Source organism: Budorcas taxicolor, chromosome 18 (genome assembly GCF_023091745.1).
Source record: "Budorcas taxicolor isolate Tak-1 chromosome 18, Takin1.1, whole genome shotgun sequence".
NCBI classification, from domain to species: Eukaryota; Metazoa; Chordata; class Mammalia; order Artiodactyla; family Bovidae; genus Budorcas; species Budorcas taxicolor.
This window is the reverse complement of record NC_068927.1, coordinates 56,572,946-56,592,298: the sequence shown is the minus strand read 5'-3', so window position 1 is coordinate 56,592,298 and position 19,353 is coordinate 56,572,946. Positions and strand designations below refer to the sequence as shown.

The window sequence follows — 19,353 nt, the reverse complement described above, 5'->3', positions numbered from 1 at the left end:
CCGCCCCTTCCCCGCGCCTGCACCGCTCCCGACACGCCCCCAAAAGGGTGGGGTCCGAGGCGGTCCCAGACTGGTAGGGCGGAGCCTGCGGCCTCCAGCCTTGACCACCGGACTCGACCCACTCCAGAGCACCGCTGCGCCGAGTCCACCTGGTGAGAGGCCCCTGGGATAGGGGCTGGGAGGGGAATCGGTCTTAACTCTCCTGTCACCTCTGTGATCCCAGTCCCTTCCCCACAAACCGTAATGGCTGACGCCCACCCACGCCTCCGCACCCTTCTCAAATGCAAGTGTCTGAGACCCTTCCACTCCCTAGGGACCTGTCGGATCCTCGCTTCCCCTTGATCAAAGCTATTGGATTCTAGGCCCCTTAGAGTTCCTGCCCTTCTTCCCCTTTTCCCTCCATCTCCTTTCATAGACCCGGAGTCCAGGCCACCAGTGCCCTCCTTCTTAGGACCCAGGAGTCCCAGGCCTCAGGTGCTTCTTTCCCCAGGCTCCAGGAATTTGGGCCCTCGGCGTGTCCTCTCTCACACCCAGGAGTCTGGGCCCCCAGTCCCCTCCACCCCCAGGATCCAGAAAGTGTGGCCCGAGGCCGCTCCCGTCTCTAGATTCCTCAGGGCCTTTCCCTGCTGCGTTCACACACAGGGGACCCCTCCTGACCTCCACTCTGACCCTGCCTCCCCCCGCCCGCCCTCCCCAGTCCAGGTCCCCATCCCAGCCTTGGCAATGACCCTGGCGGCTTCCTCCCAGCGCTCCCAAATCATTCGGTCCAAGTTCCGATCTGGTGAGAGATTTCTTTCTGTGCACGTTGGGAAGGGAGTCTCCTGGTCCTGGGAATATATTCTCAATCTGGGAGCATGCACCGCCGGGCGATGTGCGGAGGTGATCCCCAAGAGGCGTGTGTTTTCCATGCAAAACATTATTTGTGTAGAAGGGAGGCCCCAGCAAAGGGGTGGAGTTCTGGTCGACAGTGAGTGTGCAAATGGCTGATGCAATGCTCACGTGAAGAGTGGGGAGTGGGCGGCCGGGGTGGGTGTGCAGAGGACCTAGGACTGCAGAGGAACAGGGGCTTAAAGTGACAAGTGCTCAAAGCAGAAAAGTGTCCACAGTGGGGACTTCAGGGTGGAACCGCGGGCAAGGGGACAGTGAGCTCTCTAGCCTTGAAAGTGTCAAAGGTGGCATTTCAGGTCCCAGCGCAGGTGGAAAGTGTGCAAGTGGGTGTACACCTGGAGGCCAAGTCCGGGGTAAACAGAGCATGCTTGAGGGTGCAGACGAATCTGCTTCTGTGTTGGGTGGATACAAAGACACCAGGAACCAGAGAGCAAGGAGTGTGCAAGAGTACATGTGCACAAAGAAACGTGCCAAGAGAGATCCTGGCTCCAAAACTGGGGGTGAAATCCCTAGTGGACAACCAAGTGTGTTAATGTGGTGGGGTGTGTGCCAAGATGGTGAGGCAAGGGTGAAGAGTAGCAAGGGGCACTAGTGTATAAAAGTGGTATAAGTGCAAGACTAGAGCCCAGGTAAATACGTGTTTAGAGGTTGGTGTGCAAAAGGGGTGACTGAAGGGAGGCTGAGAAGTAGGGAGTGGGCATGTGCGAAGCGGGATGCGCAGATAAAAGGAGGCCACGAAGCACAGATACTAAGATGGCAGTTGGGCAGAGGATAGGGTTGGTGCAGGCTTGCGAAAGGGGCAGGTTGGGGGGCAGGCTGCCTCCTGCCTGCATGCTGGCTGGCTCCCCGCCCCAGAACAGCCCTGGCCTTCGCTGCCGTGCTGGCAGGGAGCAGGCAGGAGGCCCGGGAAGGGAGCAGGCTGCCTGCCCACCCGCCTGCACGGGGTGCGTATGGGGGCTGGACACACATGTCCCGCCAACAACTGCAGCTCACACTCGCCTGCCAGGCCAGGCTCTTGGACACTCCCTTCCCGCCTCTCTCCTCCCACTCCTTCCACAGTCCTTCAGCTTCGGATCCACAGACGGTATCAGGACCCGAGTAAGTGTGGGCCCTGCAAGGGAGGGAATGTTGGCCCCACTTCCGTTAGGGCACCCTGGGGGGCAGCTGCCACACATTGTGCTTTGGTTCCTGAGCCCAGTCTCTACGCCCCAGGGTTCACTGTGGTCCCCTCCTGTCCTTCCCCAGGACCCACGGGTACAGATCCCCAGCTGCCCCACTGGCTAGGAGCTTCTCTTCCTGCTCTTGGGCTTTTCCCACTCCAGGGAAATGCCTGAATCCAGATCCTGTTTCTTGGGAGAATATAGGCATCCCAGACTCCACACTTGGCACACATGCAAATCTCAGGATGTGACTTTCAGCTTCTCTCTCTCCCCAAGAACCCAGAGTGCTGGCTCCACCCTTCTCCCAGCAAAACCTCAGAAATCTGGGATCCTCTTACCACACCCCTTGATGGCTGAGGATGAGATTCCTGCCTTTCTTGAGAATGTAAAAGTCTGGATCCCTTGTGCTTCTGCCCTTAGATCCAGGAATCCCGGCACTTAGCTCCCACCACTTGGTTTTTACTCCCCACATGTCCTTCTGCACTTGGGGGCTGGGGCCTCCAGGGCCCTCCTTCCCACACAGCCTTGTTTCTCCCTGCCTGGCTTGCTGCCTGCAGCCCTCTCAGGGTCCTTCACCGCCTCTCCAGTCTTGGATCCTGATCCATGGATCTCAGCTGCAGATCCGGCTCTGGCTCTGGCCCCTGCCTCCGCATTGGGCCCAGCCCCTTTCCTCTTCAACCCTGAAGTCCTTCTTCCTGAGCCGAAACCCTGCCCTTGGAGGTCCCTGAAGAAGGTGAGTCTCTATCACAGTGAAAGGAAGTCCCCCTGAGAGTCGAGCCTTGGTCCTCCTTGCTGCTGCCAATTGTGCTTCTCTGTGATGGTAACAAGCCGACCCCATACTTTGGATGGGACTCTGGGACAGAAGAGCAGGAACGGAGCAGAAGCATATGACATCATACCTGCTCTTTCAGGAGTCTCCCAAGACCTCCCAACACTGGAGGGAGCCCAAGCCCAAGGGGAACTTGACATACCACCAGTACATACCCCCAGAGCCAAGACAAGGGTGCAGGGCAGACCCCCAGGTTGAAGGGTCGCCCTTGGATCCCCCTGGACCGCCTCTGTGGGAAGGGACAAACTCACAGCAGCCACCTCCTAGGTATGACCCCCATTTTTGTTCGGGAAGTTCAGGCCCCCAGCTCCCTCCTCCTCCAGGACCCAAGAGTTCAGGTCCTCAGCCCCCTCTTCCTTCAGTTCTCAGGAATCCTGACCTCCTACCCAAGAGTCTGACCCTCTCCCCTCAGTTCCTCGCCTCCCGTGCTTGCTCGCTCAGAGCCCCATAACTCGGGTCCCTCACTTTCCTGCATCTTCATGAATCCATCTCTTTGAGGACTCCAGAATGCCTTTTCTCTCTCTGCTCCTTCTAATCTGTTTCCCCCTCGATACTATCGCCAGGATGAAGCCCACACCCCTCACTCCCTCCCCACCAGGAGTCCCCAGCCCCTCGACCCTGCCACATAAGTTGGAACTTCAGACTCTCAAACTGGAGGAGCTGACGGTGAGTTTGGGGAGTTCTGAGGTTCAGAAGTCTAACCCTACAGATCTCCGTTGGAGATCCGGGTCCCCAGTTTGTCCTCTCTCGGGTTCAAACTGTTCAACCCCAGTAAACCCCCACCTGCGTCCGGAGCCCGCCTAGCAAGTCCTCTCCCCGCCTCCCACCCTAGGTCTCAGAGCTCCGCCAGCAGCTGCGGCTGCGGGGCCTCCCGGTGTCTGGGACCAAGTCAATGCTTCTGGAGCGCATGCGCGGCGGCGCCCCGCCCCGCGAACGGCCGAAGGCTCGGCGCGAGGACAGTGCAGCGGGCGCCCCCTGGCCTCGCTTCAGGCCCAAGACTTTGGGAGCCGCCCGGAGTGCGTGCTCGGTGAGGGCGGGGCTGCGTGCGTGGACCAATGAAGAGAAGTCAAAGCGGGATGGGACGGCAAGCAGAGAAAAGAACAGCCAATAAAGTGTGGGGGCGTGGTTAAGAGCCAAGGGGGAGGATCTTAGGAGAAGGGAAGCCAATGAAAGAAGGGGCGTGGCAGAAGGGGGTGGGGTCAATGGGTGAAGGGCGGGGAACAGGCCAGGGGGTGGAACCACAGGTGGCGAGTGTGTGGGGTTGATCCCCTAGTGGGCGCGGCTTATAGAAACTACCCTTCTCGGTTCCAGTTCAAGCTGAGTCCAACATCTCACTCGCCACGTGCTTCGGAAACCCTGGTGACTGCTTCGGCTTCGGCTCCGGTTCCGGTTGCGACGACGGCTCAGGCTCCAACTGCAGCTCCAGTGCCAGTCCCTTCCTCAGCACCGGCCTCAACAGCCCTGACCCTGGAGGAGGAGCTGCAGGAAGCGATCCGCAGAGCGCAGGTGAGAGAGAGCGGGCCTAGGGTCTCAGACAGGATCAGGCTGGAGTCCCAGGTTCACGCTGCTGCTCCCTGTCCGCAGCTGCTTCCGCACCGGGGCATTGATGACATCCTGGAGGATCAGGTGGAGCCTGAGGGTAAGAGCCGAACTCCTAGATTTGAGGAAAAGGGGCATGAGGTCCAAGGTTCTGGATTCCTGGGTTTTAGGGAGGAGTGGTCTGGGGACCTAGACTGGAAAGGACCAATAGGGAGCTGGGGTCTGCACCTCTGCCTTCCTAAGCTCACGCTGCATTTCTTCTCCTGCAGACCCGCTGCCCGCCATCCCCTTGGACTTCCCCGGCTCCTTCGACATGTTGTCCCCCTCCCCGGACTCTGAAGGCCTTTCTTCTGTCTTCTCTTCCTCACTTCCGTCCCCCACGAATTCCCCGTCCCCCTCTCTCAGGGGCCCAACGGACTCCTTGGATTGGCTGGAGGCTCTGAGTGGGGGTCCCTCGCTGGGCTGTGGCCCCCCAGCCCCCAGCATTTTCTCTGCTGACTTATCTGATTCCAGTGGCACCAGGCTGTGGGACCTGCTGGAGGATCCATGGTGACGGATTTTGGGGTTTCCAGGGACTGTGAACTGGTGGGGATGGAGAGGTCACAGAGATAGGCTCTGTGTGTTGGCGGGAGAGGGGGGGGTTGGGGGTTGGGAGGGGGGGTCGGGGGTTGGGAGGGGGGTTGGGGGTTGGGAGGGGGGGTCGGGGGTTGGGAGGGGGGGTGGGCAGAGGCGGTGGGAACAACTAGCAGAGCCCCTCCCACCACAGACACAAAATCAGAGATAACTCTCATCTACACCTGGCCCCTCTGCTGTTGCTGACATGCCAACCTCCTAACTTCTGCCTAACCTCCATATGATCCCCTCTGTGCTTGTGTTGTTGGGAGCAAAGAGGTTTCATTTGCTGCTGACCAGGACAAACAAGCTGCTTGATGCTTCCTTCAGAGACCTCATGGTTGTTTTTGTTCCACATTATCACCCCCACATCTCACCAACTAGATGGCTGCCTGTTGCTGGCGAGCCTGGAAGGTGGTCGCTGCTTTTTTGGATGCAACAGGGATACAGGGATGAGTGGGGAGAGAGAATAGTCTGCCAGACCCTTGGCTTCTGACTGGAGATGAGAAAAATCAGATGTGTCATGAATCTGAGGTCAGATTCTCTTAGAAGCAGAATCTGAGACAAGATCCTTGTGTCCATGAGTTAATAAAGACATGCTCCCAGGAGAAAACAATAAAGGAATAGACAAAACAGAACAGGGATGGGGAAGAAGACTAGCAAGGGTGTGATGTCAGGTGAAGTCCCAACCTCAGCCTGATCCCGTGGGGAGCTCTGGAGGATAAATCAAGTTGTAGAATCGTTCCCACCTTGAAGCAAAGGGAACTGGGCCTCTGAGGCAAATGGAAATTCCTGCTTGGGTTTATTATTGCTGAGTAACAAACCACCCCAAGATTTAGATTGTTCTCAATTCCATGTGTGTTAAGTCTCTTCAGTCTTGTCCAACTCTGTGCGAATCCATGGCCTATGGCCCACCAGGTTCTTCTGTCCAAGGGGTTTTCTAGGCAAGAATACTAGAGTGGGCTGCCATTTCCTTCTCCAGGGATCTTCCTGACCCAGGGATGGAAACTGCTTCTCTTGTGTCTCCTGCATTGGCAGGTGGGTTCTTTACCACCAGCGCCACCTGGAACTAGTCTGTAATTGTTCACAATTCCATGGATTGACTGGGCTCAGTGACATGGTTCTTTGGCGCCATACAGCATCAACTAAAGCCACAGTCATCTTAGGGCCCAGCTGGGCTATAACAGCCGAGATGGCGCACTCAGCTGCATCTGGCCGCTTGGTAGGGATGGCTAGGAGGCATGACTCTACTGGACCGTGGGATATCTGGACTTCTCGCAGTCTCTTTGTAGCCTCACTGCTCTCCCTCTCCACGTGGTTTCTTTCTCCAACAGGTAGCTGGACCCCTTACTTGGTAGCTCAGAGCTCCCCAGAGTGAGCATTCCTTGAGGAAGGAAACAGAAACTTCCAATTTTTTAAAGACTAAACTTGGAACTGGCACAGTGTCGCTTCTACCACATTCTACTCCTTAATGTAAGTCGGGGCAGGCCAGGCTTAATATGAAATAATATTACACAGATGTGTGAATTTCAGGGGCATGGTCATTGGGAGCTATCTTTGGAGACTTGCCACTATATACCTCTAAGGCAATCGTGGGTCACAGGTCACAAGAAGGGGGCATGAGATAAACTCCCAGGCACCTTGAGCACACCAGCGGTCCTGGAAGCAAAGTTGCAGGGTAAGCTGTTAGCAGCAAACTGTTTTAAAATATAGGTTTTATTATTATTCAGGTATGGTGAGGCCAATAGATCAGGAGACAATTGCCAGTGAAGAAACAGGTTGTTATTTTCATAGGTCCCAAAGGCAGGGGGCATTGCCAAGCTATGCAGGGCTATATGGAGAAGCACCAGGGTCAGTCAGGAGGTAGAGAGGAAGAGGGGAAACTTGGACCCAAGAGTCTTTATTGGGGTTTCCTTAGGAAATGACAGATATGCCAAGGATCTGTAAGCTCAGGATTGTCTAGTTTGAATAACATCAGCAGGCTCTGGGGTGTAAGAGTTGTCCCCACTTACCTGGAACTTGGCCTTGGAGGGGCAAATGAATAGTGGCCTGAAGTACAGGCACTGGGTTGGTTGGTTTGCATGTGAACAGCATGCTTAGATGTAAGTCCTTTCTTACCTCTAGGGATTGGCCAGCCCTGGGAGGGCAGTCCCTCCATCAGCAAAGCCCCAGATGTCAAAGCTCCAGAAATACAGAAAATAAAAGGGCAAGATTAATGCATAAAACACTCAGAGGCTGAGTGTTGGGTGCACAGAACTGGTAAGAGGAATCTGAGGGAACCTGGGCAGGCCAACAATGATGTCCACTACAAGTGAGAATATGCTGCAGATTGGTTGTGTGTTACAGGGCCTAGAGTCATGACTTCCCTTGTCACTGTCATGTAAGTTTCTTTATTCATTCCTACAGCCCAGTGTGACTGAGAGAGTTCACTGAGACTGTCCAGAAACCAGACCTGGCAAGTGACATGCACTGATAAATGTTAACCACCATTACTAGCTGCTGATCAACAATTCTAGTGCCTCAAATTATGTAAACTCCAGTGAATATTGAAGATTCAAGATAAAAATGGAAGGGAACAAATGCTCATTACCATGAGGGAAAGGGAATCTTTGGTGTCTTCCAAACCCATCAGGTGGAATTTTCACCTCACTTTCCAGAGGAAATAATTAAATATCAGAGAAGGGGAGTGACCTGCCCAGGATCACACAGACAGGAGGTGTTGGAGTAAGGTTTGAAATTGGATTCAGAAATTCACAGCCTGTGCCCTCAGGGTTGAAAAATCAAAGAGCCTCGATCTCTGATCTGGTGAAGCTCAGACGTTTGAAAAGAGAGAGTCCCAATGCAGGGTGATAAGTATTTTCATGGCAATGGGGTAGGAGGGGCATGAATCCTAGAAAGTACCAGAATTTACAGGGGAATGGGACAGGGTGGTCAGAGGAAACATTTTTTGCTAAGACTAAGAGGACTGAGGAGGAGACAGTCAGGAATCCCTTGGAAGACAGCATCGTTCTTGAGGGTGAAGAACACACTAAGGCTTGAAGGTGCGAAGGGTGCGTTACCTGGGGAAACATGTGAGGTCAGGGTTCCTGGAATAAAAAGTGGATGTCTGTGCTATGGCAGAATCTGGGACTAGAGAGGTGGGTGGCGGCTGGGTCTTGCAGGATCCTTTATGTCAGGCTGAATGTTGCTGGGAAAGGGATAGAGTCAGCCCTGGGGGTCTTCCTTTGTTTCTGTTTCCCTTCTGACACTTCTGTGCCTCTGTTCCCACCTCTGCCTGCCCCTGGGTCCTCTTCACTCTGTCCCCATCTCTCCTACGTCCAGAGGAGGGCAGCATTGGGCTGAGAGCCTGCGGGTCCTATGTTCAGTCCCAGAGAAGAGCTGAGGCTAGGGGCAGCTAGCTAAGCAACTGTCTGGAAGGTGGAGATGGGACAGACAGACCCAAGAATGGGTGGGGTGTGCAGGTGTGAATCCAGAACCAGAGGGATGGGCTTGGGTCCTGTCTTCTCCTCTGCCTGTCCCCCAGCCCTTCTCCAGAAATTTTGTTACAGGAAGGGGGACCCCTTCCAGGGCTCGAGAGTGGGCTCTTGTCTGACACTGAGAAATGAATTGTCCAAGGAAACACACGGACAATTTGTGTTGGCAAAGAAAGAGATTTTATTGGAAAGGGTGAGAACTGCTCTGCCACGTGACTTGCAGTCTCAGGGTTTTATGGTGATGGGATTAGTCTCTGGGTTATCTTTGGCTGATCATTCCAACTCATAGAGTCCTTCCTGGTGGTGACTCAGAGTCCTTCCTGGTGGTGCGCACATAGCTCAGCCAAGATGGATGTCAGCAAGAAGGATTCTGCCAGGCAGTAGTACGCATGGGATTTCCTTTTGACCTCTCCCGAACTCTTCTGGTTGGCGGTGGTTTATTAGTTCCGTGTTCCTTACCAGACCGCCTGTCATAAAATAACTCACCAGATGGTTACTATGGTGCCTGCCCAGCGTGGATGGTTTCAGTCAGTGTATCTCCCCCAACAGTTTCAGCTGCTTCTTCCTGCCCCTGAAGAGAGTGCTAGGCCTCCCTCAAGGGGGCAGGAGAAATGAGGGCTGGACCTATGGGGGAGCTGGGGGGAGAATGAGGTCAGATTAGGGGGAGGGGTCTCCCACCATGCTGCCTTTTCATGATCTCAATGGAAGCATGAAAAAGACCAAGAATATGCTTGGGGTAGCCATTCCCTTCTCCAGGGGATCTTCTCAACCCAGGGATCAAACCCAGATCTCCTGCATTGCAGGAAGATTTTTTACCGTCTGAGGTACCAGGGAAGCCCAATGTTTGACAAACTACCCAAATTACCAGTTTAGCTTATAGACATATTCCACAGAAGGGAACATTCATATTCATTGGGTAGACTGGAGAAGAATATATATATATATAGGTATGCATTTCTCTCTCTTTCTTCTTTCTTTTCTTCTGGTGGTGCAGCTTGTGGGATCATAGTTGCCTAGTCAGGGATTAGACCCACTCCCTTGGCCTTGAAAGCCCAGAGTCCTAACCACAGGACCACCAGGGAATTCCTTTAAAAAATAAATTCTTCCTCTTCTCTTTCCACCCCACCCCTTCCTCCCTGTCTCTTTTTCCCTCCCCTCTCTGTTACCACATACCTAGTTGGCTGCTTCCAGTGCTGATTTCTAGTCTGCCTTTTACCTCCACCTTATTTTTTCTTTCTGTTGCACCAGTGGTGGCCACCCCCCAGCTCCCAGCTCCACCAACCACCCGAGACCATCTTCCTCACCCTCATCCTCTCCATCACTCATCCTCCTCTCCCTCATCGTCTTCATCAAGCACAGCCCCTTAGGGACCCGTGGGAGAATTTCTCTGGGAAACACACCCAGGAGTGGGTTGACACAGCAGCAGGTGCCACAGTGGTTGAGAGTCTCATCTCTGGGGTCAAATCCACCTGAGTGGCCTTATCTCTCCATCACTAACTTCATGGCCTAGAGCAAGCCATTCAAACCCTCGGTGCCTCAGTTTCTTCATCCATATAATGGGAACGAAGACAATAGTACTTTGTGGGGTTGGTGTGAGGAATAACCAAGTTAACTTGTGTAAAGTGCTTAGAACAGTGCTGGCATACAGTAAGTGCTCATTAAGTGTCAGCGATTGTTGGACTTCCCTGGTGGTCCAGTAGTTAAGAATCCACCTGCCAATGCAGAGGACACAGGTTCCATCCCTGGGCCGAGAGGATCCCACATGCCAGGGGGCAACTAGCCCTGTCCGCCACAACAACTGAGCCCACGTGCTTCCACTACTGAAGCCCCAGAGACCATGCTCTGCAACAAGAAGCCTGCCCACCGCAATGAATAGCCCCTGCTCTCAACTAGAGAAAGCCCACGCACAGCAACAAATACCTAGCATAGCCAAAAAAACAAAATAAATAATTTGTTTTAAGTCAAAGACTTTTAGTTCCTCCTCAACGGCTGTATATAATATTCTGAGTCATCCTTTGAGCCGTTTTGCAGATACTGAAACCCCCACCAGGTGAAAGACATCAATTATATGCAGCCTACAAATTTGCAGACCCCAGACTGGTTGGAACCAGAAGGCTGATGATGTTGACTTCTGATTACCTTACCACCCACCAATCAAAAGAATGTCCAAGAGCTGATTACACACCCCACAACCACCCTTCTGCTCCGATCTTTAGAAATCTTCCCCTAAAAGCCACGGGGAAGTTTGGGTCTTAAGCACCAGCTGCCTGGACTCCTTGCTTGACGCCTGCAGTAAATGCTGTGCTTTCCTTCATCACAACCCAGTGTCAGCAGACTGGCTTTACTGCACATGGGCAAGCAGACCCAAGTGTGGATCGGTAACAGAAGCAGATCAGTGGTTGCTTTTTAGGATATTCACAGAGTTGCCGATCCAGCACCACAGTCAATATCAGAACGTTGTCATCACCTCAGAGAAAACCATATACCCGTTAGCAGTCACTGCCCATTTCCTCCCAAACTTCCCCCTACTGTGTGTGTGTGTGTGTGAAGTTAGTCACTCAGTAGCACCTGACTCTTTGGGATCCCATGGACTGCAGCCCACCAGGCTCCTCTGTCCATGGAATTCTCCAGGCAAGAACACTGGAGTGGGTAGCCGTGCCCTCCTCCAGGGGATCCTCCCGACCCAGGGATCGAACCTGGGTCTTCTGCATTGCAGGCAGGTTCTTTACCATCTGAGCCACAGGGGAGGCCTCCTCCCACTAGGCAACTCCTAATCTACTTTTTGTCTCTCTGGATTTGCCTGTTCTGGACATTTCATATGCATGGAATCATTAGTGGTGCATGTGTTCAGCTTCTTTCATTCAGCATAATGTTTCCAAGGCTGGTGCATGTTTTAGCATGTACAGTATTGAAACAGAGCAGGATCCCATGGTTCTTCCCCACTGTGTCTTCAGGAAAAACTTTAATCAAAGAATTAATTTAATCAGAGAAGGGAGAAAATGCAGAAGCAAAGAAAAACGGTCCAACAGGATGAAAAAATTACTAGTTAGTAAGCAGAGTCAAGGACCCTTAGTTCCTCTTCAAGGGCTGTGCAACAGATAATATTCTGAGCCATGTCTTGTGAGCTGTCTTGTAGATATTGAAATCTCCACTGGGTTGAAGAAATAAACTAAATGATGACCAGACGGTAGCCAGGACATGAGCTGCTACAATTCTGAGAACTGGCCTCAAGGAAATGGGAAAAAACTGACCCTGGAACTGAAGATTAACTGTATTTAAAACAATCAGGATGACACTGATCATATCACCACATGACCAATTTCAAGATGACTGTCAGAGCTGTCTGTGACATTTCTGCATGTAGCCTCCTCCTTCAGCCTATAAAACCTCTTTCCCACTGATTGTGAAGGCGTGGTGGAGAGGGTGGTGGTGGGGATCAGCCTTTGAACAGAAGTCCACCCTCCCTGCCCAGTTACCATCATCCAAAATAACGCTGACTTTCCTTTCCACAAACTTTGCCTCTTAGCTTTGGAGCAGTAAGCAGCCAGACCCCCACTTTTGGCTACAGAATTTTGCTCCTTTTTATGAACGAATAATATGCCATTTTAAGGACCCACTGTATTTTGTTTATCCCTTCAGGAGTTGATGGACATTTCAGTTGTTTTTACTTTTTGGCTATAGTGAATAATGCTGCTATCAAGTGAGTGACTATTATTGTCTATAAACTGTGTTTCACTAAAACTGGGAAATAAAGACCAAGCCAGGGACTTCCCTGGTGGCCCAGTGGTTAAGACTCCACACTTCCTATTCAGGGGGTATTGATCCCTGGTTGGGGAACAGAGATCTCACATGCCAAGTGGCACGGCCAAAACAAACAAACAAACCAAGCAGAACAAAACGATTGTGTTTACAGACCCACCTAGAGATGGTAAAAGGATAAAGAAAGATAGAAATATGCCAGCAAAACTGAGAGTCACCATTAGCTGCAGTAGGGGAGAGAGGCTTTCTGATAGCATCCCAGCTGTGCATTAAAGGGTGAACTCAGCAGTCTTGGGATCCTCAAACCCTGTGTATTCCAAAGAGAAGACTGACCCATGACTGGCTCCTGGAACATAACCTCAAATCCCTTGGCTTGCCCTACCTGACAAGAGTGTCTTTGTTTACTTGGGGGCTTGGACTGCACTGTATCAGCTTGACTTCTGGTGGTGCTGGGGGACTGAGTAGCTGAGGTCAGTCACACAGGCATCCAGACATGCCTACGTGACCGACCCACAGTATCCTGGACACCAAGTCTTGCAGGAGCTTCTCTGTTTGGCAATACTTAGCACTGTGTTGTCACACGTGTTGCCAGAGGAATTAAGTGCTGTTCATATGACACCACTGGGAGAGACCCCTAGAAGCTTCCACCTGGTCTCTCCTGGACTCTGCTCTGTGTCCCTTTTGCCTCTGCTGATTTTAATTTGTATCTTTTCACTGTGCATACATGTGTGCAAGGTCACTTGCCATGCACAATTCTTTGAGACCCCATAGACTATAGCCTGCCAGACTCCTCTCTCCATGGGATTCTTCAGGGAAGAATACTGGAGTGGGTTGCCGGCCCTTCTCCAGGGGAATCTTCCTGGCCAGGGAATCAAACCCGCATCTCCTGTGTCTCCTGCAGTGGCAGGAGGGTTCTTCACCACTAACTAGCACCATCTGGCAGAGAAGGCAATGGCACCCCACTCCAGTACTCTTGCCTGGAAAATCCCATGGGTGGAGGAGCCTGGTAGTCTTCATGGGGTCGCTAAGAGTCGGACACGACTGAGCGACTTCCCTTTCCCTTTTCACTTTCCTGCATTAGAGAAGGAAATGGCAACCCACTCCAGTATTCTTGCCTGGAGAATCTCAGGGCCGAGGGAGCCTGGTGGGCTTCCATCTATGGGGTCGCACAGAGTCGGACATGACTGAAGCGACTTAGCAGGAGCAGCAGCAGCAGCACCATCTGGCAAGCCCCATCTTTTCACCGTAATAAAACACAAATGTGAGTCTAATGGCTTTGCTGAGTCCTGTGAGTCATTCCAGCAAATCATCGAACCTGAGAGTGGTCGTGGGGTCCCTGGAAACATCTGGCCTTAAGCAGGATAGAGGTTTCTGCTCTGTTATTCTTTAAACTATACATTTTATGAATGTTTCACATGTACGATGTTAGAATTAAAAAAATAACCATCAGGACTTTGTAACTGACAGCAGGTGGCAAATAAAGAAGAGGAAAGAATTAAAACCCAGGGTTGGGTTGACGCAGAGGGCCTGGGGTGGCTGATGAGAAAAGATGGGAAAGAGAAATAGCTTAAGGGGAGCAAAATGAAGAATTACTGAATTCACCTTGACCTATTGAGTTTGAGAATCTGAGAATCTTGCTTAGTAGACTGACTTCAAAGCTCAGGAGAAGTGATAAAAAGACTAAAAGAGATCTCACTCAAAGAGAAATATAATTGAAAAAGATGCCATTTCCGTGCCCAGCCCCCCATCCCTGCCAAAGAAACTGACTCCCCTAGTGGTACTGTGATTAAGCATCTGCCTTCCAGTACAGAGAATGTGGGTTTGATCCCTGATCAACAAACTAGGATCCCTCCTGCTGCTGGGCAGCTAAGCAGCCGAAACAACTTGCATGCTTGCTCTGAGCCCATGTGCTCTAGAGCCCGTGGACAGCAACTAGGGAAAGCCTCCAAGCTGCAAAGCAAATATTCAGCATAGGCCAAAAAAAAAAAAATCAGAGAAAGATTTAAAAGATAGTAATCTCCAACTTTGGTAAGACTGTGGGAGATTGGCTGGGACAGAACTTTCTTTTTTCCCACAAGTTATGCAGCACAATTGATTTTAAATGCACACTCCACAACCCAGAAATTTCAATTCTAATAATATATCCTTAAAAAGAAGTATTAGTACGCATGCATAAAGATTTTTCACACTACAGCCAAAAATGGCAAATGACAAGGATATTCTCCCCAGCGTTATTTGTAAAAGCAAATAACAAACACCCTTAAAACCTTCAGTAAGAGTATGGATGTACCACAGTTGATGAATACAATAGAATTTTCTGCAAGTACCAAAGGGACTGGAAAAATGCTGCTTCCACACAGTGGGAAAACGTGCATTCAGTCGCTCAGTTGTGCCCGACTCTTGGCGACCCCATGGACTGTAGCCCGCCAGGCTTCTCTGTCCATGGGATTTTCCAGGCAACAATACTGGAGCAGGTTGCCATTTCCTTCTCCAAGGGATCTTCCCAACCCAGGGATAGAATCCACATCTTCTTCCACTCCTGGACTGACAAAGCAGATTCTTTTACCACTGAGCCCCCAGGGAAGCCCCCTTCATATAGCAGATTTATAAAGAACAGCAAGTTGCTCAAGTTCGTATAATTCCATATTTGAATTAAAAATGGCACATGATCTTTTTACATTTTATACTCTTGCTTTTAAATTCTATATTTTATAAGTTTTCTTTTTATGAGCTTGCTTTTTCTCCTCTGGATGTTTTGCCATTGTTTGTTAAGCAGCCACTTTTCAATCACTAATTTGTAATGCTATTCTCAACTTGCATTAAATTCCCCAGTGGATTTCTATCCATCTCTGACCTTTCCAAGCAGGTTCCTTTCATCTGTTTTCCATGCACTGGGACCACACTGTTTTATTTATTGAGGCGTGACGTTAGTTTTTAACATCTGGTAGAGCAGTCCATGGGGTTGCTAGGAGTCGGACACGAATGAGTGACTTCACTTTTCACTTCCCTGCATTGGAGAAGGAAATGGCAACCCACTCCAGTGTTCTTGCCTGGAGAATCCCAGGGACGGGGGAGCCTGGTGGGCTGCCATCTCTGGGGTCACACAGAGTCGGACATGACTGAAGTGACTTAGCAGCAGCAGCAGCAGCACCAGAGCCTCCTTTTCTCAGCACTCTCTGCTTTTGGAAATTTTCTATTTTTTTTTTTCCTTTGGCTGTGCTGTGAGGCATATGTGGGGTTTTAGTTCCTTGACAAGAGATCAAACCCATGCCCCCTGCAGTGAAAGTGTAGAGTGTTAACCATCGGACACCCAGGGAATTCCCTGGAATTTTTAAAGTAATTCTATTATTAAACTTTTTTTTTTTTTTTTTGCCTAAAGGGATGTTTCTGGCCCTAAAATAAAAATGTGAGAGTTATCAAAATACAGCTATGAAACTATGAAATCACCCAGGGAGAAAAATGAGCCATGGATAGAACCCCCAGGGAATGCTACTTCTTAGAAAAAAACACCCCATAACCATGAACATAATTAATTAAATTGAACAGATAGGGCACAACCAACCTTTTACTGAAGCTTGGTTAACTGAAGAAACTCCATAAAACCACTAGAAAAAACTCTCTCCCCTCCCTACTATCTTGTTGCTGTTCAGTCGCCAAGTCATGTCCAGCTCTTCGCCACCCCATGGGCTGCAGCACACCAGGCTTCCCTGTCCATCACCAGCTCCCAGAGCTTGCTCACACTCATGTCCATTGAGTCGCTGATACCATCCAACCATCTCATTCTCTGTCACCCCCTTCTCCTCCTGCCCTCAATCTTTCCCAGCATCAGGGTCTTTTCCAGTGAGTCAGTTCTTCGAATCAGGTAGCCAACGTATTGGAGCTTCAGCACCACTCCTTCCAATGAGTGTTCAGGGTTGATTTCCTTTAGGACCGACTGGTTGGATCTCCTTGCAGTCCAAGACTCTTCTCCAGCACCACCCTGAATTAGTCTCCTACGGTTGCTGTAGCAAAGTACTGCAAACTGAGTGGGTTAGAAAGCAGAAATGTAGAATTTGGGGGGGTCAGAATAATTTCCTAGGTAATGGTAGAACATGTAGCCGTGAGGAAACATCCCAGGAGAAATACCTCCCGTCCTAATAACCTGCCCCATACAGTCACCCTCCAGGATCTGAAGTGAGCGGAGCAGGCTATGGGGTGGAGAGGACGAACTGTAAAATGAAGCAGTTGAGGGCAGACCTCGGGGCAGTAACTGAGGTGGAAGGGAAATAAGCAACTTGAACGCATATCTTCATGTGCTAACTGGCACTTGTTAATCATCGTTTTCAAACCATCTCTTCAATTTTTTTTGGGCCATGTTTTCTAATGAAGTAATTGTCTTTTTCTTACTGACTTATAGGCACTGTTTACATACTCTGCATGTGAGCCTTGTGGCATGTGGATATTGCAAACATGAAAATATATCTTTTTTTTTTTTTTGAAAGTGCCAGAGTTTTAACCACTGGACTACCAGGGAAGTCCCTGTTTAGCTTGTTTTTAGAGAGACTTCTACACATGTCCAGGTGGAGATGGTGGTGACTTCCACCAAGATGGAATGGTGATGATTAAGAAAAAAAAGAAGATCAGATTCAGGGTACATTTTCAAGGGAAAGCTGACAACTTGCTGTTCTATTAACTGTGAAACAAAAAAGTCAAGAGTAAGTTTAAGTGTTTGATTGAAGTAAACAGACAGTGCCATTTACTGAAGTGGGGACAGGCAGGGGAAGGCTTTGGGGGCAGCTGAAATCCAGGGGGAGACGTGGTCATGGCTGTTTTTGGAAACTATGACCCACTGTGAAGTTGCTTTAATTTAGAAGCATGTAAAATATGACCCCCCCAAATTCATTTTTAGATGTCCATGAAGAAAATAGAGAATGCAAAATTAATAAATGAACGTTGAATTTATTTTTTTTGAATAGCAAACCCTGGTCTAGTGATCACCACCCTCTCAAGCTGTATAAAATAAGGCTGGAAATTTGAAAGGGGACTCCTGCAATAGAATTACCAAGAAACTTATCAGCTGAGTAAAGTAGTGTGGCCTTCCATTCCGTGGGTACCAAGCCATAGGAAAGGGGTCCCAAGAGCACCACCCAGAGAGACCGCAGGGGCCTGCAAGGGGATGTGAGGTAGTCGTCCATTAGAGCCGTGCATGAACCTGAGGCATGTGGGCAGGGTGCTCTAGCTCACCCTCTGGCGACATAAAACACATGTTTTATGGCAAGACAAGAAAAATTTAAACATAAAAATGCTTCTCTGCCCTTTGACCTCCCCTCTCCCCACACTGTGCATCGTGTGTCTATTACCCATCGACCAAACCTCCCCCACGGGCAGGAATACCTGCTCAACCATGAAGGGCCACGTTCTCCCAGCAACGTTGAGACAACTCTTTGAAAGATAACATTCCTTCTTGATCCTTATGTAAACTGTCAATAACATGTCATCTGGTGTACAATCCACTGACTCAAAAAAAAAAAAAAAGAACCAAAAATCAGCTTATATAACTATGCCTGATTTCTAACCAATGGAACAGTTCTCAGACTTTTCTGAGATGCTCTTCTTGGGTTAAGCACTAAATCACTTCAGTCGTGTCTGGCTCTGTGGACTGTAGCCCACCAGGCTCCTCTGTCCATGGGATTCTCCAGGCAAGAATACTGGAGTGGGCTGCCACGCCCTCCTGCAGGGGATCTTCCTGACCCAGGGATCAAACCCGCGTCTCTTATGTCTCCTGCATCAGCAGGTGGGTTCTTTACCACTAAAGCCACCTGGGGAGACGGCAATGGCAACCCACTCCAGTGTTCTTGCCTGGAAAATCCCATGGAAGGAGGAGCCTGGTAGGCTGCAGTCCATGGGGTTGCACAGAGTCGGACACGACTGAAGTGACGTAGCAGCAGCAGCAGCAGCAGCAGAGCCACCTGGGATAATCCTCAAATTTGTCTTGAATATGATTTTTCATTTCTTTCTTAGATCCACTGATTAATCTTTTCTCAACACCTCTTTGAAACTGGGTATGACTACATAACTTGCTTCGTCACCGAAATGTGAGTGGCAAACCTTTTCTTCCCTATGTATCCATTTTGGGAGCATATTCCCAGTTCTTAGGGTATTCTTTCATTACCTTTTTTTGAACCAACCCCCTTACGAACACAGTGGCCATGTTGGTATTAGGTGATCCCCTCCCCACGGCCTCAGGTAATTGACTCATGGCGGATGCCTGACTCAAATATCAATCCGATTGAGCTATCGGATCATCTTTTTTCGGGAATGTCAGACTGTGGCAGAGAGACGCTAGGAGTCTTGAAATGAGACTTCTATGTCACATTGCCTCCTTGGTCCACCATCTTAGGGTGCTGGGACTGTTACAGTAACCTTCTGACTGGTCTCTTTTTCTCCACCCTTGCCTCTACATTCTTACCTCCACACAGAGGACAGATATGTCCACACAGCAAATCAGATCATACGTGTGCACGAGTGTGTGTGCTCAGTCCTGTCCAGCTCTTTGTGACCCTATGGGCTGTAACCTACCAGGCTCCTCTGTCCATGGGATTCTCCAGGCAAGAATACTGGAATGGGTTGCCATTTCCTCCTTAAGAGGATTTTCCTGACCCAGGGATTGAACCTGCATCTCCTATTGCTGGATTGGCAAGCGGATTCTTTTACCACTAAGGCACCTGGGAAGCCCCAAATCAGATCGTCTCATGCCTCTAATGAAAGCCCTTTGATGGCTTCCCATTGGTCTTGGAATAAAACCCAGAGTCCTTATTATCCTGGTCGATGAGGCATTTCACAGTCCCACCCTGCTAATTTCTCCATTTATATCTGTCTCCATGTACTCCAGTCACACCAGTCTCATTTCACTAGACTCTCTTCTGCCACAGGACCTTTGCATGTGGGATCTCAAGTCAGGTGGAGAAGTTCATGTTGGCCTATTTCATGCCAAGTCATAAAAGATTTTGCAAATACAGAGAATAATCTATTTAGTTTGTTACTCAGTTACTTATGACTGCCCAACAGATCATCCCAATACTTCACTGGCATACAATCAGAATATTATTACACT

General features: G+C 50.1%; 1 protein-coding gene across 3 annotated transcripts; it reads left to right on the top strand.

Moving 5' to 3' along the window:
- The first annotated feature begins 118 nt into the window (after nucleotides 1-118).
- On the top strand, nucleotides 119-4,969 carry MAMSTR (MEF2 activating motif and SAP domain containing transcriptional regulator). Of its 3 annotated transcripts, none has more exons than XM_052656414.1 (10): nucleotides 119-152; nucleotides 698-781; nucleotides 1,948-1,986; nucleotides 2,606-2,781; nucleotides 2,960-3,144; nucleotides 3,441-3,543; nucleotides 3,710-3,904; nucleotides 4,189-4,383; nucleotides 4,462-4,516; nucleotides 4,686-4,969. In XM_052656414.1, the coding sequence occupies exons 2-10, from the start codon at nucleotides 724-726 to the stop codon at nucleotides 4,967-4,969; spliced, it is 1,290 nt and encodes a 429-aa protein (XP_052512374.1). In that variant the 5' UTR covers nucleotides 119-152; nucleotides 698-723. The 3 variants fall into 3 exon arrangements, with proteins under 3 accessions (XP_052512374.1, XP_052512373.1, XP_052512372.1); XM_052656413.1 differs by having other exon boundaries at nucleotides 145-152; nucleotides 1,900-1,986; XM_052656412.1 differs by lacking the exons at nucleotides 119-152; nucleotides 698-781 and having other exon boundaries at nucleotides 1,839-1,986.
- The last annotated feature ends 14,384 nt before the right edge of the window (nucleotides 4,970-19,353 follow it).